The sequence below is a fragment of the Nomascus leucogenys genome, chromosome X (assembly GCF_006542625.1).
Source record: "Nomascus leucogenys isolate Asia chromosome X, Asia_NLE_v1, whole genome shotgun sequence".
Classification (NCBI taxonomy): Eukaryota; Metazoa; Chordata; class Mammalia; order Primates; family Hylobatidae; genus Nomascus; species Nomascus leucogenys.
In genome coordinates this window covers 57,806,880-57,830,432 of record NC_044406.1, presented here as the reverse complement: position 1 = coordinate 57,830,432, position 23,553 = coordinate 57,806,880, and the positions used below count along the sequence as shown (strand labels likewise).

The window sequence follows — 23,553 nt, the reverse complement described above, 5'->3', positions numbered from 1 at the left end:
GAAAAATAAAATAACCATAGGCAGACTAAATCTTAGGAAAAGTTGGCTGGAGAAAGAAGCACATATAGAGGATGAATTGGGATTTGTTGCTGTAAAGCGTAAAAGTGCCATTCACAGCAATGCTGTTGAGATCGTTAACAACAGTTCTCTCTCTCTCTCTCTCTCAAGTGTTACATTGGAAAATAACTTCTGCAAGAAGGATTGGGACATAGTCCTAAACATATTTTAGTCAACTCGTAAAATCAGAGGAACTTCATAATACTGCTTTTCTCCCAGGACTCCAAAATACCAAGGAACTTTGCAGAAAAACTAAGTATACCTTGGTGAATGTTGAAACCAACATAGCAGTGGAATGTTGGCAGAGTAAAATTCTACGATTTTCTGCTATGACAGAGAACCTAGAGACCCGTCTACAACTCTCACTGTACAGATGGGAAAACTGAGACTAGTCTAATTCCACATAGTTAGTGGCAAAATTTAGAGTAAAACTCAGGTCTCTAGGCTGGTATGTATATATGTATTTATTTATTTATTTTATTTACTTTTGAGATAGAGTCTCGATCTGTCACCCAGGGTGGAGTGCACTGGTGTGATCTTGGCTTGCTGCAGCCTCTGCCTTCCGGATTCAAGCGATTCTTGTGCCTCAGCCTCCTGAGTAACTGGGATTACAGGCATGTGCCACCACGCTCAGCTAATTTTTGTATTTTTACTAGAGACCGGGTTTCACCATTTTGGCCAGGCTGGTCTGGAACTCCTGACCTCAGGTGATCCGCCCGCCTGAGCCTCCCAAAGTGCTGGGATTACAGGCGTGAGCCACCACGCCTGGCCAGGCTGGTACTAATTTAAAAGGCAGGGCCCCTGGTTTACCTGCCACAAAAGCAGATTTTTTCAACCCAACTGTAACTATTTCGATATGAGATATTTCCTCTGTAGCCCTGCTTCAGTGTCCAGTGTTTTACTAGGTTAGGTCCTGATTCACGGCAATAAAAACATACTTAAAATCGCATTTTCAGTTCACTGGATGACTACAATCAAGTTGCCACTCGCCGAGGGGCGCAAAATAAAATTCCTCTTGCAGTGAAGACACACCGTTTCCGGTCTGGTACAGAAGCCGGTTAGCAACCAGGAAATTGGCGGAACCTAGAGGCTGAACTCTTGCACCTGGAGGGTTTGCTTTGTGAAAAGAACACTTCCGGCCGGCGAGTTTTTAACCCCGCATGTCATTACGCCGGCGCCCAACTCTCACGTTCCGATTGGCCATGCTGACGCTAGAAGGCGGGCTTGCGTATGGGGTCACGCTCTCCTATTGGCTGCTGGTGCGGTGGCGGTTCGGAGTGAGGGTAGCACGTTGAGCTGAAGGCTGTGCGGAGCGGCGCGGCACAGAGCCTGGTGTTGAGCTCAGTATGTCGTGGGAATCCGGGGCCGGGCCAGGTCTGGGTTCCCAGGGGATGGATCTCGTGTGGAGTGCGTGGTACGGAAAGTGCGTTAAAGGGAAAGGGTCATTGCCACTCTCGGCCCACGGCATCGTGGTCGCCTGGCTCAGCAGGGCCGAGTGGGACCAGGTGACGGTTTATCTGTTCTGTGACGACCATAAGTTGCAGCGGTACGCGCTTAACCGCATCACGGTGTGGAGGAGCAGGTAAGGTGGCGGGTTCGGCCCTTTTGCCTGCGTTCTGGTGGCGCTGCACCTCTTCCTTTGTCGAGTTTCTATTAGGCCCTGTTCTCCAGTCTTCCCCTAAGTCGCCTAAAGTTGTCCCTCTCCCAAATGCCTGGGGGAGCGCTGCAGCCATCTCTTGCGCTAATCCCGTTAGCGCAATGGAAAGTAAGGGGTTGTGCCTCAACAATTCTCTTGTTATATCTGTGAGGTTTACCCATTACCTCCAAAAAGTGACCTTCTCCCAACTTGGAGAGGATGCCGGAGGGACTAGTGAGGCCTGAGCCAGGGCTTAAGGAGTAGGTTAGTACCCTAGGGTAGATTTCCGATTCCAGTGGGGAGGAAGTCTTGCCTGCAAGACAATGTTTGAGTGGGGCGCCTCAGTCCAGTTGGTAAGATTGAGTTGGGAGCCGACTAACGAGGGATAAGGGGCTCCTCTAGCTCAATGAGTTGATTTGGGGGTGAAAGAAAGGGGTGTGTCCACACAACTGTTGATTGACAGTCTACCAGTTAGGTGTCCTGTATACGGCCTAGTCAGCCCCTCATGCCCTATATACTGTTGGATCCCACAGACATTACCCTGTCACCTCCCACCTTCTTTTGTTTTGTGTCTGTTCATGCTCTCTTGAACCAGAATATGATGGGTGTAGCCTGCAACAACCTAGGTTCTGAGGTGGAGGGTGGACCAGTGTAAGGGCTCTTTATGATGGTGCTGGACTGTGACCCTTTAGGTCAGGCAACGAACTCCCTCTGGCAGTGGCTTCTACTGCTGACCTGATACGCTGTAAGCTCTTGGATGTAACTGGTGGCTTGGGCACTGATGAACTTAGACTGCTCTATGGCATGGCATTGGTCAGGTAAGACCTGCATGGGGTAGGGGTGGAGGTTGGTTTGGGGACTGGAGGCAGGGGAGGCATGTGATAAGCAAAACTTGGCTTCAGGTGTTACCTGAAGCAAAACCCTGCCTGTACCTCATTGTGGATCAGCCTGTGATTATTGCTTGACTTAACAGCTTTTGGTACCCTCGTCAACATTCCTCTTTTTCTTCCTTTTTCCTGAAAGCCTTCTCTTCCATTTTTCTTTCTATCTTGGAATGTGGAGGAAGGGATTCAGACCAGGTGATCTCTGTGGGTCTCTTGGTGGTCTGATATTTTTTCTTACCTTTGAATTCCTCACCCAGAGGAACTTGTCTGAATGGCTCAATGTCCTCGCCTGTGATGTAATGTGGGCTTTCCGACCCTGTCCCTGTCTATTCCTAGCATCACCCTTTTCCCCTTCTCTCCCTCATGAACACTGAAAGATTGCTGAGTTATAGAAGTGGAGACATGGGCTGGGAATTCCTGACTTACAAAGTGACTCATAATGGTTCTAGCTGTATACACGTCGGAAAAAAAGGTTGCTACTGAGTTTTCATATCTGTCAAAGTCTTCGTTTATCTATTGTTCCCCTTGTCTGCCTTGAGATCCTCCCTTTCTCTTCTTATTTTCTCCATTGGTTAGCTGTGCTCCCCATTATCTGATGTAGTCCTTTGCAGCATTTATAACATATTATGTTCTAGCCTAATATGTTACATTATATCATGATTATTTATCTTAGACTGAACTGTTCAAGGCTAGAGCAGTGTCTTATTCGTCTGTATGGCTTCATTATAGGGCAGACTCTCATTAAATGTTGGAATGGATGGAACTGTCCCTGTTCTGGCTGACACCAACTGTAAGAATAGGACAGGACGGTCAGCGGAAAAGTTGTGGAAATGCAGGGTTTCAGTAACTCAGCAAAGTGTTTGGAATAAAATGGTTCCTTGGGCTGTGCCACTTATTTCTCCCTCAACTCCAGGTTTGTGAATCTTATCTCAGAGAGGAAGACAAAGTTTGCCAAGGTCCCCCTCAAGTGTCTGGCTCAAGAGGTGCGTATGATTCAGTGAACTTGCTCAGTTCTCTCTCCAAGAGGGCTCACCAAATGGGGCATGGAGTAATGTGGGCACACAGTCAGACTAGCTTATCCCATCACTACCGGCCAAGTGCAGCAAGAATCCCAGAGCCTCAGCTTCCAGCCTGAAGGAGGCACAGTTGCTCCCTTGCTCTCATATGACTGGTATCTCAGAGGGCTTGGCCTGCCCAGCTTGCTGGGAGGAGCCCAAATGTAGCACTGGGTGGGGACAGGAAAGAAGTGACAGTTACAGCGCCTGCCCTCAGGGAGCTGACAGTCTGAGGGAGGAGACAGCTCAGCCACTATGAGTCACTTTGTAAATCAGGAATTCCCATCCCATGTCTCTACTTCTGTAACTCAGACATTCCTACCCTGAGGAGTATGTGAAGTGTGTAGAGGCCCAGAGGGCAGGCATGCTCTCAGTCATTAACGCTTCCTGGAGGAAGTATAGGAGGGAAGCAGGGGTAAAGGATACTCAGGGAGAAGGACAGGGGAGAGGGAGGCTGGAGAACGTGATTGTTAATGCTCATTCACAGGTATTTCTTTGTTGTAGAAGGGTGGTTGGTGGTTAGGGGAGGTGTGTGCCTTTTCTGCTTCTGATTTTCTTTTCTTTTTTTGAGACAAGAGTTTTGCTCTGTTGCCCAAGCTGGAGTGCAGTGGCGTGATCTTGGCTCACCACAATCTCCGCCTCCCAGGTTCAAGCAATTCTCGTGCCTCAGCCACCCGAGTAGCTGGGATTACATTTGTATTTTTGGTAGAGAGGGGGTTTCACCATCTTGGCCAGGCTGGTCTCCATCTCCTGGCCTCAAGTGATCCACCTGCCTTGGGCTCCCAAAGTGCTGGGATTACAGGCATGAGCCACTGTGCCTGGCCCACTTTTCTGATTTTCAGTACCTCCTCCATAGAGCAGTAAAAAAAGAACAAGGAGAGCTGGTTTTTTTTCTTGGCTCTGTCACTATGTTTGGAATCTTCTTTCAGGACCTCAGTTTCTCTAGTTGTAAAATGGGGCAGGCGGTGATCAGGATAATTAATCTCTGGCTCCCTTCCAGCTTTAATAATTATTTTCCAATTTCTGTACTCACACCCTCCCCTGTAATCAGGTAAACATTCCAGATTGGATTGTTGACCTTCGCCATGAGTTGACCCACAAGAAAATGCCCCATATAAATGACTGCCGCAGAGGTGAGTCCTCAGAGGGTATACCTATCACAGTTAAGCCTAGGGGCCTGGGCTTGGTGGTGCTGAGGGTAGAGGGATAGGCAGGAGGGTCTCCACCTGGAGTCAAGGCTGGGACTAGGGTGAAAGAAGTGAGGCCTCACCTTGGGCACAACATTTAAAGTGGGGGGAAGTCAAAAGTTCCATAATCAAGATAAATAACATATTAATGTGGAAAAATTCATGATAAACATTGTATCAAAACTTTAAGTAAAACAGGATTAGTATTACTGATTTCTCCTTTTGTTTCAGCTTCCAACATGGCTTGGCATATTTTGATACCTTGACTACAGAGGTTTTTTTGCCTGCCCTTAAGTTATTTTTTGTTTGTTTGTTTGTTTTGAGACGAGTCTCACCCTGTTGCCCAGGCTGGAGTGCAGTGTCACGACCTTGGCTCACTGCAGCCTCCACCTCTCGAGTCCAAGTGATTCTCCTGCCTCAGCCTCTTGAGTAGCTGGGTCTATAGGCACATGCTACTATGCCTGATTAACTTTTTTTTTTTTTTTTGAGACAGAGTCTCACTCTGTCACCCAGGCTGGAGTGCAGTGGTGCAATCTCAGTTCACTGCAACCTCCACCTCCTGGGTTCAAGTGATTCTCCTGCCTCCGCCTCCTGAGTAGCTGGGATTACAGGCATGCGCCTCCACGCCTGGCTAATTTTTTTTTTTTTTGTATTTTTAGTAGAGATGGGGTTTCACCATGTTGGTCGGGCTAGTCTCGAACTCCTGACCTCATGATCTGCCCGCCTCAGCCTCCCAAAGTGCTGGCATTACAGGCATGAGCCACTGCACCTGGCTGTATTTTTTTAGTAGAGTTGGGGCTTCATCATGTTGGACAGGCTGGTCTCAAACTCCTGACCTCAAGTGACCCGCTCACCTTGGCCTCCCAAAGTGCTGGGATTATAGGCGTGAACCACAGTGCCCGGCCATTCCCCTTAAATGTTGTTCCTGAGGTAGTGCCTCATTAGTCTCACATGCCTCTCCATAGTTGAGGTGGGGGGGTTGCCAGCCATGAGCCATCAGCAGTGTATGAACCCAGGAGTTCCTTGGACAGCCACCCCATCCCGATTAAGAATCCTGCATTTAGCCTCACTCTTTGTGATGGGAAAACAGATCTAGAAAAGGGGAGGCTTGGCCAAGGCCATGTAACTAGCTAATGGGGCTGATTCCTATTTCTCCCACTTACTAGCCCCTCGCTGTTTTTGGCATCTCATCTCTAAGTCCAATAATAGGTTTTTTTCTAGAAAAAGTGCTGGTGAGCAGGATAAAGCAAAGAACAGAGGGATAACCCAGAGTGAAAGAGGCAGCTTCTGGATATTTGAGATTTGAACCTTGGAGCCAAGCCTTTTCCTGGGGCCTTCCTATAGTACCCACAAGATGAGGCTGGAGGCCTGCTAGCTGCCTGCCTGATCCTGTGGCACTGCCTGCCTTCCCCGCTCTAGGCTGCTACTTTGTCCTCGATTGGCTCCAGAAGACCTATTGGTGCCGCCAACTGGAGAACAGCCTGAGAGAGACCTGGGAGTTGGAGGAGTTCAGGGAAGGGATAGAGGAAGAGGATCAAGAGGAAGATAAGAACATTGTTGTTGATGACATCACAGAAGAGAAACCAGAGCCTCAGGATGATGGGAAAAGTACGGAGTCAGATGTAAAGGCCGATGGAGACAGCAAAGGCAGTGAAGAGGTGGATTCTCATTGCAAAAAGGCCCTGAGTCATAAAGAGCTATATGGTAGGTGTTTTGGAGGGCAGAAAGGGGCCCATAAGCCCAGAAGGCTCAGGCTTAGAGTTAACGCTATTCATTTCCCTGGCTCAGCATTTCCTCTGGGGCTGTGGTGAATCTTAGCTTAAAAAATTACTGTCACAAACCATCTTCCTGGCCAGTTTCCATAGTATAATGGCTGTCACATTCGCCTCACAAACCATCTTGAGCCCTGTGAAGTAGTTGGGGAAGGAATTCTAGTTCCTCAATTACAACTCAAGAAATGAGGTGAGAGAGGCTCAGAATCCCATCAGGAAAAGGGGTCTGGGCTGGCAGTCCTATCTGTCTCCCCATTCTGTTTTCAGAAAGAGCCCGAGAACTGCTGGTATCATACGAAGAGGAGCAGTTTACGGTAAGAAAGTGCCCTGGACTTGGTGTGCTCTCATCTGCCCCAGCCATTTCTTCCCTCTTGCCAGCTACCTGAGAGAAGTCTTGAGAAGGAATTTGAAAGAAAAGTGACAAAGCGTGAGGGAACTTCTCGGAAAGAGAGAGGGGGGAACTAGGAAGGAGACAAGAGGAGCAGAGTCCAATTGGCTGATCCTCCACACCGATGGAAGGGAACAGATGATGAAGTTTGCGGATAATCTGCCCCACTGGGTGGTAGGGAACAACTGGGAATGGGTAGTTGTGCAGTCCTGCAATTCCGCAGCTGACCAGTAGATGGGGCCCAAGAGCTTCCCTAAATCAGGTGAGCTGGAGGGGTGCAGTTTTTAGGGAGGTCACTCAGAAACCATTTAGCTCAGCCCTTCCTTTTCACAGATTAAGAAATTGAAGCCATGGATGAGTGAAGGGACAGGCTCAAAGTCACATATACAGTTAATGATAGAACCAGGATTAGTACCTGGATCTCCCAGTTATCTTTCTTCTGTAACTCATTGCCTCCCTTCATCCCTGGCCCTTTGGCCTAAGAATCTGTATCTCCAGCCAAATTCCCCCATTGAACATCTCAGTATTTACCCACAGGAAATTCAGTTGGAGGAGGGAGGGAGGGAGAAGGAGGAGAAAGTCTCACATTTGAGAGTCAGGCTATTTTTAGTTGCAAGGCCAATAGGGGAGTTGTGGGCCCACCCCTGCATGCCCTGCCCTGTCCCCTGCAGGGCAGTGCTGAGAGGTCCTATGGGAAGGGATCCTGGAGGGGTGGAGGTGGGTTGCTTGGCTGAACCAGCCTTCTGATGGGACCCTCTTTGCTGGCAGGTGCTGGAGAAATTTAGGTATTTACCTAAGGCCATTAAGGCGTGGAATAACCCGTCCCCACGTGTAGAATGTGTCCTGGCAGAGCTCAAGGGCGTTACATGCGAGAACAGGTGTGTAACTAGGTAACTGGGAGCTGCGTATTCTCTAGGATAGAGAGTAGCAGCCTCAATGAAATCGGTTTCCCTATCCTAGCTTGCCAACCTCTGCTGTAAAAAAATCCCAGGGATAATCCTAATCCCCTCCACAGTGACCCTACATTTGGCAGAACTGTCTGCTCTCAACCCTGCCAACTTCCAGGTGGGGCTTGCCTATACTAGAATGGCCAGAGGCAGGAATGTCCACTATCATCCATCTCCTGGCCAGCTGCTTTCCTCTCTGTTGGGTGGCATGTGGAGCTCTTGACAACTAGGAAAATCCCTTGATAATTACCACCTCACTCACTGCCTAGCCCTTGTCTAAGTTTGAGGTAAAAGATATATGTATGGTGGGCACTGCTAGTCTTGTCTTGTTTTTTTTTTTTTTTTTTTTTTTTTTGGTGAGACAGTGTCTTGCTCTGTTACCCAGGCTGGAGTGCAGTGGTGCAATCTCAGCTCACTGCAACCTCCACCTCCCAGGTTGAAGTGATTCTCATGCCTCAGCCACCAGAGTAGCTGGGACTACAGACGTGAGCCACCACACCTGGCTAGTTTTTGTATTTTCAGTGGAGACAGGGTTTCACCATGTTGGCCAGGCTGGTCTCAAACTCCTGGCCTCAAATGACCTGTCCGTCTGGACCTCCGAAAGTGCTGGGATTACAGGCATGAGCCACTGTGCCTGGCCTTTTCTCTTTTTTTACGATAAAGTCTTGCTCTGTCACCCAGGCTGGAGTGCAGTGGTGCGAACACAGTTAACTACAGCCTCAACCTTGCACGCTCAAGAAATCCTCCCACCTAGGCCTCCTAAGTAGCTGAGATCAACAGGCATGCACTACCACGTCTGGCTAATTTTTTAATTTTTTGTAGAGATGGGGTCTCACCATGTTGCCTAGGCTGGTTTCAAGTTTTGCGATTCAAAAGATTGTCCTGCCTTGGCCTCCCAAAGTGCTGGGATTACAGGTGTGAGCCACCACGCCCGGCCTGGTGTTTTCTTTTGAACTGCCATTGGAGGGTATTAGCATTCCTTGGATAGTCATGGTTAGGGGAATAGAGGCGGGACCTTCTCAGGGTCTGGCTCCTAGAGACTAAGTTCGTTGTCTCTCAAGTATGGCTGTGAGCCTTTGTTTCCAAAACAAAGTGCTCAGCTCAGTCCAGAGCAGGCTCATAGTATGTCTACCCATTCTTCTTTCCTCCCTAGCTCTTGGGGGCTTTCTACCTAAATTCAGCTGGAAGGGCTTTGGGGGACTTTCCACTAAGAACCTGAGGAGGCAATGCTAAACCTCAGCTAGAGAGAAGTTGGAGAGTGTAGGTAGGTGGTGTAGGTAGCAGAGTAACCCTGGGTGAGAACTGCAGTGTAGGCTGGGATTGCCCCTGGAGTCTTCTCTTCATGTCCAGGATACTAGTTCCAAAAGTATTTTATCATTGTTTTCCCAGCCTAGGTTTCTTGGCTCTACCCTTCAGCAAAAGGGTTGGTGGTAGCTTCATTAGCAGCTGGGAAAACTATGCCCCTAACACAGTAGTGTCTGCCTGGTAATGCTGGAGGGAGGGATCTAAGTATGTCAATTTTCCAGGCATTAGGACACCTTGGGAGCTCTTTTTTCCACATCTAGGCTTGGTCAGTTAGGAGAATGTCTATATCTGTTTAGTGTTGCTATAAAGGAATACCTGAGGCTGGGTGATTTATGAAGAAAAGAGGTTTGTTTGTCTCATGCTTCTGTATTCTGTATGAGAAGCATGGTGCCAGCATCTGCTTCTGGTTAGAGCTTCAGGCTGCTTCTTCCCCTCATGGCAGAAGGCAAAGGGGAGCCCACATGTGCAGAGATCAAATGGCAAGGTGGAGGGCGAGATGTCAGGCTCTTTTTTAACAGCCAGCTCTTGGGGAAACTAATAGAACAAGAACTTAATACTGTGGGAACAGCACCAAGTCATTCATGAGGGATCTGACCCAATGACCCAAACCCCTTCTACAGGCACCAAGGTCAACATTGGGGATCAAATTTCAACATAAGATTTGGAGGGGACAAACATCCAAACTGTAGCAAAGAGCCTCTTGGGAAGCCACTAACTCTGGAGGAATCAGCTTGCTGTTGCTAGTGTAGGTTTGAGCTATTAACCCATTTATGCCGGAGGTTGCAAATTTTTTTTTTTTTTAAATCAGACCTTGTTGAAGACCTTGAGCAGTAGGATATAAATAACTCCCACAAGCTTAGCATTCCAATAATGGAACACTAGGCATAAATGGATTAATAGATAGGGATGAGAGATTACCCCTATAGCCTACTCCTGCAACTCCTCTAACCTTGTTCTGGGTTTTTAGAACCCCTAGTAATAAGGCCTATGGACCATATTTGGTCTAGCGGTTGGGTCCCCAAGGTTTCTACTTCTAGGATCTAAAATAAGGTAGCCAGGGAGAAGAGAAGGGGTAGGGTACTGGAGAATGGTCAAGAGAAACCGACTACAAGAACTGAGTCTAAAAGCCCTTGACCCCGTGATCCCAGGCATTTAATTCCTTCTGTGGATGTGGAGCTTTTTCCTGTCTGTGTGCTTAAGTGTATTCAGACACTACTGCTCTCGTTATGGGCCATAGATCAGCATTAGTGCTTGGTAAGCACTTGTTCAAAACCCACTGATCCCAGCCTCTAAGCAGCCCCTGCCCGAGGAGGCTGAAGCCTAAGATCCAATTGTTAGCCCCCTTCCTCCCCACTCCTACCCACCCACCACCCCTCTCCCTATGCTGCTTCAGCCACTTGAGCCAGAGGCATTAGCTGCTTTGGAGGTGGGTGGCGGAGTAGGAGAGGGTCTTCTGCCAGCATCACTTTGCTAAACTGGTGTCCTCTTGTTCCAGGGAGGCTGTGCTGGATGCTTTTCTGGATGATGGCTTCCTTGTCCCCACATTTGAACAGTTGGCAGCTTTGCAGATAGAATATGAAGGTAGGGTTCTGGGGGCTCACTGCACCCTTAGGGTTCTGATTCCTGGGTGGGAACACCTAGGGTGGGCTGGGGGGGCCCTGGGTTGAGGTGTGAAGGCTGTTTCCTGCCATTCCATGGCCTCTGAAAGTCCTTCAGCCTTCCTGGCTGAGCAGAACAGGTAGCCCCACTGACAGTTGTGGGGCTGTCCTTAAGTGGTCTGGAATGGGGTGGGGTGGGATGGGGTGGGGTCGGGGAGTCTTAATGACATTATTGTGCCATGTTCATTGTGATTTAGCTGCTAGCTAGAGAGCTAGAACAGCAGAATTGGAGGGGCCTTGTGAGGTCATCTAGTCCAACATCCTCATGTTACAGATGGTCAGACTGAGGTCCAGAGAGGGGAAGGTACTGACCCAAAGTCACACAGTGAGTTATTGACAAAGCTGAAGCTAGAACCAGATCTCTGTTTTGTTTATACTTTATTTTGAGTCAGTTGTTGGTTGCCAGATACTAACTGGTTTCTCTCTCCCCACTGTTCTGCTCTCCTCTTTCCTTTGTTCTGCGGTGGCAACTCTGTTGGTGGGGGGCTTGGCTCATGCGCGCGCACACATTCTCTTGCTCTCACTCTCACTTCCTTTCTCTTGCTGTCTCTTGCTCTCTCTTTCGTGCTCTCCTGCTCTCTCCCTCCTATTGCCCCCCCAAATGGGTGTCCCTTACAAACCAGAAAACGTGGACTTGAATGACGTCCTGGTGCCAAAGCCGTTCTCTCAGTTCTGGCAGCCCCTGCTCAGGGGCCTGCATTCCCAGAACTTCACGCAGGCCCTATTGGAGAGGATGCTCTCTGAACTGCCAGCCTTGGGGATCAGCGGGATCCGGCCTACCTACATCCTCAGATGGACCGTTGAACTGATCGTGGCCAACACCAAGACTGGTGAGGGAGACTAGCCCTAGCCCTAGGGCCTAAGGCAGCCCAGGCAGGAGCCTCTGCCACTGTCCTCAGCTCTCTGCTAAGAAGCGCCAGGCAAACACCTCCCGTGTTAAAGGTTTAGGTTTGCCCAAGAGGGCCCCACGGCAGCAGTGGACAAATCTCCCTTTTCCTTTTCTTCTCAGAGCCAACTAAACTGGGCTGGGGCAAAGTGCCCTGAATTCTTTGAGCAGTTGGGAGGTATAGGTGGGGAGTCTGGGGGGATGGGGAGGGACAGAGCCAAACTTTCTGAGGTGAAATGTTGGGTGGGGGGCTCACTGCTTCCTTCTCCTTAGATCCTCTCTTCTCTCTCAGGACGGAATGCTCGCCGATTTTCTGCAGGCCAGTGGGAAGCAAGAAGGGGCTGGAGGCTGTTCAACTGCTCCGCCTCCCTTGACTGGCCCCGGATGGTTGAGTCCTGCTTGGGCTCACCTTGCTGGGCCAGCCCCCAACTCCTTCGGATGTAAGTCTCTTGAATTCCATCCGGTAAGAGGGTGAGGCCCTTCAAGCCTCAGGGCCACACTGCCCTAGAATGACTGAGTTAGAAGGGCCCTTTGGGGACAGTCTAGCCCAGTCTCACTCCCACTGACAGATGGGACAACTGAGTCCAGAGAGGGGAGGGGTAGGGTTTTCTTACCTAAGATCACACAGCTTAAGACCTGACTGAACTGAGTCCAGTGTGGGAATGGATAAGACAATCCCCCTAGAGTGCTTAGCACAGTGGCCTGCACAGAGTAAGTGCACAATAAATGGTAGCTGCTGTTTATTATTGAACCCAGGTCTGACTCCAAGCCCAGTGCTGTTTCCTCTATTATCTTTCCAAAGTATACCTCTGATAGTTGCTTAGCAACCTTCAGTTGCTCCCTATTGCCTTCCTGTTAAGTCTAGGCTTCTTAGCCTGACATTCAAAGATCTTTCTGATTCTGGCCCAACTTACCATGGTAGCCATATCTCCTGTGAGTCTCCTTTACCCTATCCACCCTGGGTTCTATGGTCGAACTGAATATTGCACTGGTAAATACCTGTGGTTGTCTCCCTTTCCTTTTCTCTGTCATTTCCTGACCCTGAGCCACTTCCCTCATAATCATGGAAGCCTTTAGCACCTGATTCCCTTCTTGCTTTCTTGAGCAATATCTGTTTCATTTGGATGACTCATCTGACACTCTACAGCTCCTCAACTCCAGTGACTTTCATTCTCCACTACACTCAGCAACCCATTTCCATCATTCGGAGCTGTTCCACCTCTGAAAGCTCACATCCCAGCATCCCACTCGGTGACCACCACTTCTCGCCCTTCTAGTTCTCACCCTTGCATCCCATGACATCTGCTCTTTGCCTGCATCCAGATCTCCATCCCTCCATTTCCTGCATCCCTTGACCTTGCTTCCCCTCTATCCTGTCTGTGGTTGCTCAGTTCGGCCACTCATCATCAGCACCTTCAGCTTTGCCCATCCTTTGGCCATATCTGACTTGCAAACCCCTGAGCTGGAATTGATCCTCCCCATTCTGCTTCCCCTGCTCCTCAGCCCGGGTAGCTGAGCTCTGCTGGAGAAAACCACATAGCCCTGCGGATTGCTGCCACTGCAGAGGTATGATTTTTAATCTCGGGCGAGGCCTCAGTTCTGCTTGTCTGAACTTTTACTTGTTTTCTGACCACTTTCTCTCCCATTTCCTCACTATTCTAAACCCTTACCGCTCACCTCAAGCCCCTCCCCCCTCCCATTTCACCCTAGCTTCCTCGAGCACATGGAGGCATCCGGCAGGGCCCCCTCGACCTGAGGTCCAGCCCTCGTGAACTGATCTGCGGCTGCACTCAACCTTCTCGCCAGTCTCAGGAAGAGGTGGCCTTGCCCCACCTCAAAGCCTGCTCCTACACCTGTGCTCTGGAGCCACCTCTGCCAGCATCGCTGGGGCCTCACCCCAGCCTCTACCTTGCTCTGCTGGCTCTTGCTCTTCAACCTAGGAACGTGCCTGAGCTTTTCTCATCTTAAACAAAACAACAATAACAGCAACACAAGCAAAATCTCCTTTGACCCTGCATCCCTCTGTTGGGTTATCATCAGCTTATCATTCCCACCCTTCCCATCAAAACATCTCAAGAGTAGTCTACACTCAACACTCTCCATTTCCTCACTACCCTCTTACTCCTCAACCTGCTGCAATTTGACATTCACCCCCAGAGTTGCTTTGACCTCCTAATTACCAAATCAGTGGGCCCTTGTCAGTCTCTGTGTCTGCTGCATTGATGCTGTTTACCACCCCCTCCTCGAAAAATGCCTGTGCTTATTACTAGTTCCTATAAAGTGCTGAGACCCAAATCTGTCTAGCCCTGGCCCCTCCCCCAAGATTCAGCCTCGTGTACTCGACTGCATGTCAGACATCTCCCCTTGGATGGCCCACAGGCACCTTATTGTGACCAAAAGAGAATTGGTCGTCTCAGTCCCCATCTCAACTCTAAAGTGATCTTCCTCCTCTGTTCCCTATCTCACTTGGTGGCGGCACCATCTACCCTGTCCTGTTGACTCTCGAATACTTCCCAAATCTGAGGTTTTGTGTTGCCGTGTCTACTTCCCTTAGTGTCTCCTTCCCTCTATCAGACTAAGCTTTTCAAGGGCAAGGACTCTACATCAGCTGTCTGTGCCCCAGCACACCAAACAGGCCTCAGTAAATGTCATTGAATTGAACCGTGCTCTGCTCTCTCATTCCCAGCAGTGCTGTCCTTGGTGGGAGCTGACCCAGTGCCTGGGGAATGAATGAAGTGGGAGTCTGGATGCCAAGACCCTCTTAGTCCCTGATCCCCCTATTGAGTCCAAAAGTCTTTCTTTAACCCTGATGGCATTTGGGACACAGAGGTATTTGTAAGGTTTTAAAAGTGGCTTTGTAGACAAAGTCAGTCAAGGCAAGACTTCCAGGAGTTGGAACTGAACAGCCACATTGCCAGATGTGTGCTCCAGACTAGAAGTGATGTGGATGGGTGGGAAATTGGGAGGAGAACCAAAAGGGCCTGGATGAGTCAGAGTTTCGAGAAGAGGCATTTGAATAATTCAAGCAGGAGAAAGAATAAAGCAAGTTTCAAAGTCCAGAAGGAACATGGCATGTGTATGTAATGGGAGGGAGGGAGTGACAAGAGCAGCATGGAGAGGTTTGGATAGGTGGCCTTCAAGGTACTTTCCAATCCTAAGTGCCTGCAGAGTGGAAGCTGCTGGTCTCGGAGAAGTCTGGACCACAGAGATCTTCTCCCAACCCAAGCATACCAGAGGGATGCGACACATGCCAGCAGTAACAGCGGCTCACTTGGGTACGATTCCTTGTGCACAGATCCTGCCTTTCCCAGATAAGCAGTGAATCTAGTCCTAATCACCCCGTTACACAGAGTGGGGAACAGAGGGGGTTTGCCCAGGTATTATGCTGCAAGTCAGAGCTGGGGCCAGAATCCAGATAGCCTGTCCTTAGTCCCATGCTCTTCTGTAATACTCCACTAGATTGTATTATTGCAGAAAGCATCTGTTAAACGCAGTTTTGTTTTCCCCAGAGAAAAAAATAAAAGATACTATTGGAAATTAAGTGTCAGGCATGGTGCTGTGTTTTTTTGTAGAGGTTAACTTCATTTACTTTGACACAGCAGTCTTGGGAGGTGGAAGTATTATATATTATACCTTATTTGACAGATAAGACATTGAGGCTCTAAGGAGTGATGGGACTTACCTAATAGCCACACATTTGTTGATGGTGGGACAGGGATCTTGGCCCAGGTGGTGTGAGCCCAAAGTCCACCTTCATTCCATCAGCCTGAATCTGTGACCTTCTCAGTCCTGAGCTATGACCAGACATACTTGAGGAAGGGGGTGTATTTTAAGATTCGCATCACCCCTGCACCTTAGTGGTCAGACTAATGGTTCAAGATAGCAGGTGGGTAATCATAAGCAGGGCTGATAAGGCATTTTGCCAGTATCAAGTGTCTGGGAATATTTATTATTAATCACACTAATGGACCACCAAGAGAGGACAAAGTTTCTCTCTGGCTTTTCATCTAATTGGAGCTGGAAGCTTTTCAAGCACTTTCCCCAGCCAGCCAATATCAATTTAATTTGAGCCACTATCCTCTTGGAATATGAAATTGGCTCCATAGACAGGATCTCCCAGTGAAGTCATCAGCCCCCCAGCCCTGCCCCCAGTGGCCAGTCACCCTGCATATGTGACCAGTCTGCATGTGCCCAGAGAGAAAACAGCCTGCTGAGCTCATGGCCCGTCTGTGAACCATCCGCATCCATCTGTGACCGGGTGCCTGTTAGGTGCCAGGTTCTATGAGAGGCTCTGTGAGGGGTGCTCACCCCCCTCTCCCCTCGAGCTCCCCTTCCCAGCAGCTCTGTATCTGTTGGTGGTTTTGCTGTTGGCGCCGTCTTTTGTGTGCACAGTGTCATCATCTTTAACTCTGCCTGACCCCTGCCATCAGTCACCAAGCCCTGCTCTGTCTGTCTGTGTGTCCTTCACAGCTTCACTCCCTCCCATCTCCACTGCCAGTGCCCCAGGTCAGCCCTCCCCGACTCTGGCCTCAACTGTTGGAACAGGCTCCTCCCTGGTCTCCCTGCCTCCAGGCTGCCTGTCCAGGCCAGCCTCCACATGGTCACCATGGTGATCTTCAGAAACATAGCCTTCATGTGTACTCAGAATTGGCAGGTGAACCCTCACACACACACCAATGCACACACTTACCTTCCCAGCCCTCTCTTCCTCCCACGGCTCCTCAGCACAGGCCGTGCCCTCTAGCTGGGCTACTCACTGCACGCAGCAGCACCGTGTGCTTGCTCTTGTCTCTGGGCTTCCGGGCCCTACCTCCTGCACGAAGCCCTCCCTTGGTCTTTCCTGCCCTCCTCGTGCTCTCTGTCTCCCTCAGCCCCGCAGTGCCTGCAGTAGGTTCGCAGTGCTCATCTGGCCTCCCTCCCACATCCTGCTTTGTCTTGTCAGCCGCTGCTTTTTTTTTCTTTTCCTCCATTCCAGGCTGGGCTGTAGCTGCTCCCATAAAGGGATCACAGTTTGTGTTCCACGCAGAAGGAGCCCAGAACACTTCCAGGCATATCCTTGGAGCTCAAGACAGGTTGCTCAGCTAGGCCAGAGAAGAGAGGGATCTGCTCATTTCCAGCCCTGCAGGCCTGTTGGCTGTTTTGTGTATTTATGTAGCTTTTAAGTGCAGACTAATAGCTATCATTTATTGCATGCCCACTATGTGCCAGGCACTGTGCCAGGCATTCTATGTGAACTTTCTTATTTACTCCTCCCAACAATCCTATACATCAGGTATCATTATTGTCCTCATTTTACCTGAGAATGGAAGTGAGGCACAGAAATGAACCACAGAGCTTGTTCGGGGTCCATGGTCCTGTTGTTTCTATGTTCTGTCTGCTCTACTACACTGCCTTTCAGAGGCAGGTCTAGAAGTTCAGAGACCAAGTTCAAACCCTGGAGTGTTGGGGTATGAAGTGGCTTGAGATTTTGAATCTTTCCTACCCCATCCCTCCCTTTGCTCAGCATCTTCAAAGCCATGGGGCAGGGCCTGCCAGACGAGGAGCAGGAGAAGCTGCTGCGCATCTGTTCCATTTATACCCAGAGTGGAGAAAACAGCCTCGTGCAGGAGGGCTCTGAGGCCTCCCCCATTGGGAAGTCTCCATATACACTAGACAGCCTGTATTGGAGCGTCAAACCAGCCAGCTCCAGCTTCGGGTCTGAAGCAAAGGCCCAGCAGCAGGAGGAGCAGGGCAGTGTTAATGATGTCAAGGAAGAGGAGAAGGAGGAGAAAGAGGTCTTGCCAGACCAGGTAGAGGAGGAGGAAGAAAATGACCAAGAGGAGGAAGAGGAGGATGAAGATGATGATGACGATGTTGAAGAAGATGATGAAGAGGAAGACAGAATGGAGGTGGGGCCTTTCTCTACAGGGCAAGAGTCCCCCACTGCCGAGAATGCTAGGCTTCTGGCCCAGAAAAGAGGAGCTTTGCAGGGCTCTGCATGGCAGGTTAGCTCAGGTAAGAACTACTTTGTCCCCACATGAACTTTTCTCTTTGGCTGGCTCTTGAGGCTTCCTTCTACCCTAGGAAGAGATGGAAAGTAGCAGGAGGTAGCCAATGTGAGGCAAGCCTGGAAGGCAGCCTGGTGCATAGATGACAGCTGGTTTCCCCCACCTCTTAGGATGGAGCCTGTGAGCGCCAGGGACCACTGTCAGGCTGCTGGCTACCTCATATAAGAGCACATTCTGAGAGGATGACATGGGTGTGAGCCCTGGGCAGTAACATAGAGGCAGAAGATAGCAAGAAGTAGGGAGTGTGTACGTATATGGTTCTGCACGTGTTTTTCACTTGCAGTGAGACAGTGCTTTCTGTGTATGTGTGTGTGTGCCTCGAGGCTGGCTGGTGGTGAGACAAGATTTTGCTGTGTGTATTAGAAAGAAGGAACCTAGGAGGCTGGGCATCGTGGCTCACGCCTGTAATCCCAGCACTTTGGGAGGCCAAGGAGGGTGGATCATGAGGTCAGGAGATCGAGACTATCCTGGCTAACATGGTGAAACCGTGTCTCTACTAAAAATACAAAAAATTAGCCGGGCGTGGTGGCGGGCGCCTGTAGTCCCAGCTACTCGGGAAGCTGAGGCAGGAGAATGGCGTGAACCCGGGAGGCAGAGCTTGCAGTGAGCCGAGATCGAGCCACTGCACTCCAGCCTGGGCGACAGAGCGAGACTCTGTCTCAGAAAAAAAAAAAAGAAAGAAGGAACCTAGGGCATTAAGTCAGAGAAACAGGAAGTGAGATCACAAGAGAGAATAAGGAATGCTGTGATTTTTAGGTGAGCACACAAATTAGTGAGGCCAAAGCTAGGAAGAGACTGCAGGGAGGGTTAGTGATAGGGATCTGCTCTTCCTTTTGAGTACCCTTGCTTAGGTTAATGAACAGGAACCTCGGAGGCTGGAACACCCAGAAGGGATGACAGAATAGCGTGGTGTCGGTGTGCTGAAGCCTGGGGAGGGAGGGAGAACAGCTGGGCCTGTGTGATGTGGGGTATGCAGTGGCAGAGAGTGAGAGGGGAGGCAGTGAATGAGTTTATAGAGAAAGATACTATGGCCTTTGTTTGTCCTTGTATGGACAGGGTGGAAGCACTGGAACATAAAACATAAAGTCTGTCTCTCTGTGTGTGTGTATAAGCGTGTGCCTATACCTGCTGGCCAAACCATAGCCCAATGACAAATAACTTAGGGCAAGGAGGGGGGGTCTTTGTAAATATTGAAAGGGAGGGGCATTGACATAAGCAGAATTGTGTGTGTGTGTGCGTGTGCGTGTGTGTGTGTGTGTGTGTGTACAGGAAAAAGGGAAAAGTAGGAGCAGTTGAAGTCATGGCCAAGCAGTCTGTCGTACAGCTTTGTGAAGAGGAGGCAGGGTTGCTGAAATCCATGAGGGCTAATAGGTAATCTGTATGAGAGAGAAGTGACAGCATTGAGGTTGGCGGCAATGGAGGGGTAGTGGGAACAGGCAGTGAGATATGGCCATCCAGAGATGGCCTGTATGTTCACACCGTCAGTGGGGACATGTACAAGGGTATCAGGCTAAAGAGGCAGAGGTAGTGATGTAGACAGTGTTGGGGATATTAGTGATGATAGAGAGATGATCGGGTCAGTGACAGAGCCTATATAGGTAGTGGCCCCTGTGCACGAAGGTGTCTCTGTATCATGGAGTAATGCAGGACATTAAGACAGGCACAACTTCCAGTAAGAGAGCCAGGAGAGGGGGATGGACAAGTAGAGGAACAGTCCTTCCTGAGGAGCTCTGGGTTACATAAAAAGCTGGTCCAGGGTTGACACATTATAGAATGCCAGGGGCATTATGACAGGGAGAATTCTTTGAGTACCAGGGAGATGCAGAAGGCCAGAGATGGAATCTACATGGAATGCACCAGTGAAGGCTTCATTTGAAAACACTTCATTTGAAAACACTTGTGGAAGGATGGGGAGGGACATTTAATATAATACTGTGTGGTAGGTATCTCAGTGATAGGACAGAGGGGGATGGGGGATGCCCGGCATCCCCATTCTAAATTGGAGCATCTGTATGTGGGGGGAAGTGAGTTGTGAATGTGGAAAGTCCTAGAACGTTAACTCTTTCCCTCTCTCCTTTGCCATTGCTCCTTCTGTGTGTACACATGTGTGGGGAGGTAGGGACAGGAAGATTCCTGGTTGTATGCCAGTGAATGAGGGGTGTGGGAGGCAGGGAGTGAACAGGACAGTCACTGAGTGAAGGGCTTGTGTATGTGTGCTTCTGTATACATATTTGGGTGGCTGTGAGGGGTGGGATGTGTGGTGAGACAGCCGTTCCCTAGAAAAGGGGTGTACCTTGTGCATCTTGGGGCAAGAACTACAGGCAGGGGAACATATTGTCTCAGGGAGTCCACCCTGAGATGGGTGTGGGGGTGTGTGTGTATTTCTGCATTAAGAAAATATGTGGTATTCAAACAGGCAGGGGAGTGTGTGTGTAGATTTGTAGGAAATCTAGGTCATTCAGCTACTCTGAGGTACTGGTGGGTTTGGGGTTTGGGGGGAGGTGCTTTGGGAATTCTGGGACATCCAGACCCTCCATGATGTATCCCTGTGTGTGTGTCTACAGACAGGGAAATAGGGGTGAGGATGAGAAGTTGAAGCAGTGATACAGCCAGGTCAGAAGTTGTTGTTTGTGTCCGTGTGGAACATTCCTGGGGAAGTAGGAAAAGAACAAAGAGGGACAAAAATGTCTGTAGTTGTATACTTGTATATGTAAGCACATAGAGGGGGAGAAGGACCATAAAGAATGTGTGGTGAAGCACTCTGGTGGAGAGGGGCTCATGAGAAGTGATACCGAGAGCAGTGAAGCTGGAGATCCTGAGAGAGCCCACCCGTGCTAAGTGGGGTGGGTGGATGGACAGGGTGAGCAGGCCTGTGCAGCAGTCGGAGAACCAGCTCATCAGCCCAGTCTTGCCACTTCCCTTTGCTCCACAGAAGACGTGCGATGGGACACATTTCCCCTAGGCCGAATGCCAGGTCAGACCGAGGACCCAGCAGAGCTCATGCTGGAGAATTATGACACCATGTATCTTTTGGACCAGCCTGTGCTAGAGCAGCGGCTGGAACCCTCAACATGCAAGACTGAGTGAGTGCCCATGGCAACAGGATTTCTCACCCCCTTTCTCTGCCACCTGTGGGAGGGAGAGAAGACAAGGTGAGGTGGGTGGGGGAGGTAGCTGTCCCCAGTCAGGGCCTAAATGAGTGAAGTGTAAGCCCCAGTCCCTGGCTGGGCCCTTGCCAGCTCTCCGTGTCCCTCGTGTGGGGAGCCAGTGAAGTAGCCACACACAGCTGGGCTTGGCATCCCTCTCAGATTGCATTCAGTTTGTACTTATGGATGGACGTGTGTGTGTGTGTGTGTGTGCACGCGCACACACACATTTTGGGAGGAGAAGGGTCCATAGCTTTCAGCAGATTCTCTAACTGGTCCACCACTCCTAAAAAGTCAAAAATAGATGCTCTCATCCAGCTTTTTCATGTTCCTGAGGAGAAAACTGAGGCCCAGAAAGGGGAAGGAATTTGTCCAGTGGTGCACAGAGTAATCAGTAGGCCTCCCCACACTGTCCAGGCACCTTGGTAGCAAGGGCTGCACAGGGCTTCATGCTCTCCCTCAAAACTCACCTCTGGATCACAGGCGTGGGATCCCTTGGGTCACCAGGGAGCCAGGAAACAAGCAGCCCTTGCTGAGGGGCTATGCTAGTAACACAAAGGAGCCCATCCAAAGGGCCTGTACATTCCAGAATGCTGGGCCATTCTGACCAGAGAATCCTGTGAGTACTAGAGAGGAACCCCTGCGGGCCCCTGAAACTGAGTCTTTCCCTTTGCTGCCTGCCCACTCCCTGGGAGATGAACCCCTCTTCATCTGGGCATTCTGGGAAAGGGCTATAGAATCCAGGGGCCCCAGAAGCAGGCCAGACCCAAGGCAATGCCATGGACTCTGTCCAAGGCCACGGGCCAGCAGGCCTCTTGGAGAGGAGAGGTGGCAGCTGGGGAAGCCAGGAGATCTGTAGTTGGGAGCGGGATTCACATGTCTGAGAGAGAGGTGCCCTTAGCCCTCCTTCCCAACCAGCCTGGCCCTGGGCAAGAATGGCTTATTGAGTACCATGGATATCAAGGGTGAAGTGTGGGCAGCTGGAGCTGTTCAGTCAAGAAGGAAGCTGATTCAGCCCAGCTCCCACACCCACTGTAGTAGGGAGGTTTCCTCTGCTGTGGAGGGGCATGCCCACCCCTGCTTCTTGTCTCAGCTCCACCCCTGACTTGGCTATGTGGCCTTGGGCAAGTCCATTCCCATCTCTGGGCCTCAGTTAACTTGTCTGTAAGACTGTGGGTGATGGGAGGTGGTGGGACTAGATTATCCGTAAGGGTTCTTTCAGCTGCAGTAGTGTAACCATGGATCTGCCTGAGGGTAGGGTGATGGCTTTGCTCTCAGCTGTCACCCTCACCCAGCTGGAAGGACCTTGACTTGCGGGAAGCAGGGGAAACAAGAGTGTTGTGAGCAGGGCCAGGGAGAATGAGGGCAGAGCCACCCTCCCTAAAGCAATCTTGCAATCGTGGCCCTAGTCTTATAGCCCAAGGCTTGGGCCCCTTAACCAGCTATTGGGTGTGGGAGGGATCCAGGCCCCCAAGCTCTAAGGCCTTGAAAGGATGCCCTGTTAAGGCAGCTACTTTCAATGTCTTGGGAGTCAGGTTATGTGGGGCCCCCTCCCCTACCTCAACCCAAACAGCTCTGCTTTAATTTGGTTTATCTACTAGGGCTCTGCATAAAGCTTCATTTGAAAAGTTCTTGCCTCCTTCCCTCCCTTCCTCAACTGAGGAGAGGGCCAATCCAACCCTGGGGCCCACACGAAGTCGTTTCTCGGATTTGCTCCAGTCTCTTTGTAAAGCCAGGCAGGAGAGTGGGCCCATCCCACAGATACACACATGTCAAGCACTCTTGGCCCCTCCAGAGCCTAAAGCTGCCTCCTTCCCTGACTGACCTCCCACTCTTTCCTCAGCACCTTGGGCCTGAGCTGTGGTGTCGGCAGTGGCAACTGCAGCAACAGCAGCAGCAGCAACTTCGAGGGCCTTCTCTGGAGCCAGGGGCAGCTGCATGGGCTCAAAACTGGCCTGCAGCTCTTCTGATGGCCATCCCTGGTGCAAGTGTTCATCCAGCCCTGCCAGGGCAACAGCCCACCCCCTAGTACAACTGATGCTCCCTGAGACAACCTGGGAGACAGCCTGGATCAGCCACATCAACTCAGTTGTCCACCACAGGGGAATTTTGAATGTCTTTTGTTTTTGTTTTGTTTTGAAAAATAATAAACAGGCAACTGTAGTTTTGGTGTTTGTGAGATGAAGAGGGTGGGTGCTGGGGCAGACCAGTATAGTTTTCTCATTACTGTGGAGGCTCCAGACAAGGCTTTGACCAGGAGCTAGGTCCTGAGGTCCTTTGGGCCTCTGGCTTTGATTGCTCCTATAACCAGGCTCCACCCATATCTTATTCCGGACTCCTCAAACCATTTCTGTTCTCAGCTGTAGTATGAGGCCAAACTCACTTGGAAGCATCAGGCCCCACAGGCATTGCTAGCTACAGAGCCTAGCGAGTGGCCAGGTGGTTTGCTTAGAGCCTCCCTGACAGTGGGAAGAGCCAGGCCACCTTGCTGCTACCCAGCAGGCTTCCTGCTGTTCTCCACACCTGCCCTCACTATGCACCAAACAGCAGCTGAAAGCCAGAGAGAATATTTTCTTTGTCACTTC

The 23,553-nt window shown here is 50.2% G+C and overlaps 1 protein-coding gene across 4 annotated transcripts; it reads left to right on the top strand.

Moving 5' to 3' along the window:
• The first annotated feature begins 1,312 nt into the window (after positions 1–1,312).
• On the top strand, positions 1,313–23,131 carry LAS1L (LAS1 like ribosome biogenesis factor). Of its 4 annotated transcripts, none has more exons than XM_030806430.1 (14): positions 1,313–1,639; positions 2,386–2,511; positions 3,491–3,560; positions 4,684–4,765; positions 6,239–6,523; positions 6,859–6,905; positions 7,748–7,857; positions 10,727–10,812; positions 11,164–11,214; positions 11,513–11,719; positions 12,068–12,215; positions 17,279–17,769; positions 20,758–20,905; positions 22,812–23,131. In XM_030806430.1, the coding sequence occupies exons 1-14, from the start codon at positions 1,404–1,406 to the stop codon at positions 22,936–22,938; spliced, it is 2,214 nt and encodes a 737-aa protein (XP_030662290.1). In that variant the 5' UTR covers positions 1,313–1,403; the 3' UTR covers positions 22,939–23,131. The 4 variants fall into 4 exon arrangements, with proteins under 4 accessions (XP_030662290.1, XP_003272704.2, XP_003272703.2 ...); XM_003272656.4 differs by having other exon boundaries at positions 20,755–20,905; XM_003272655.4 differs by lacking the exon at positions 11,164–11,214 and having other exon boundaries at positions 20,755–20,905.
• Positions 23,132–23,553: the final 422 nt, after the last annotated feature.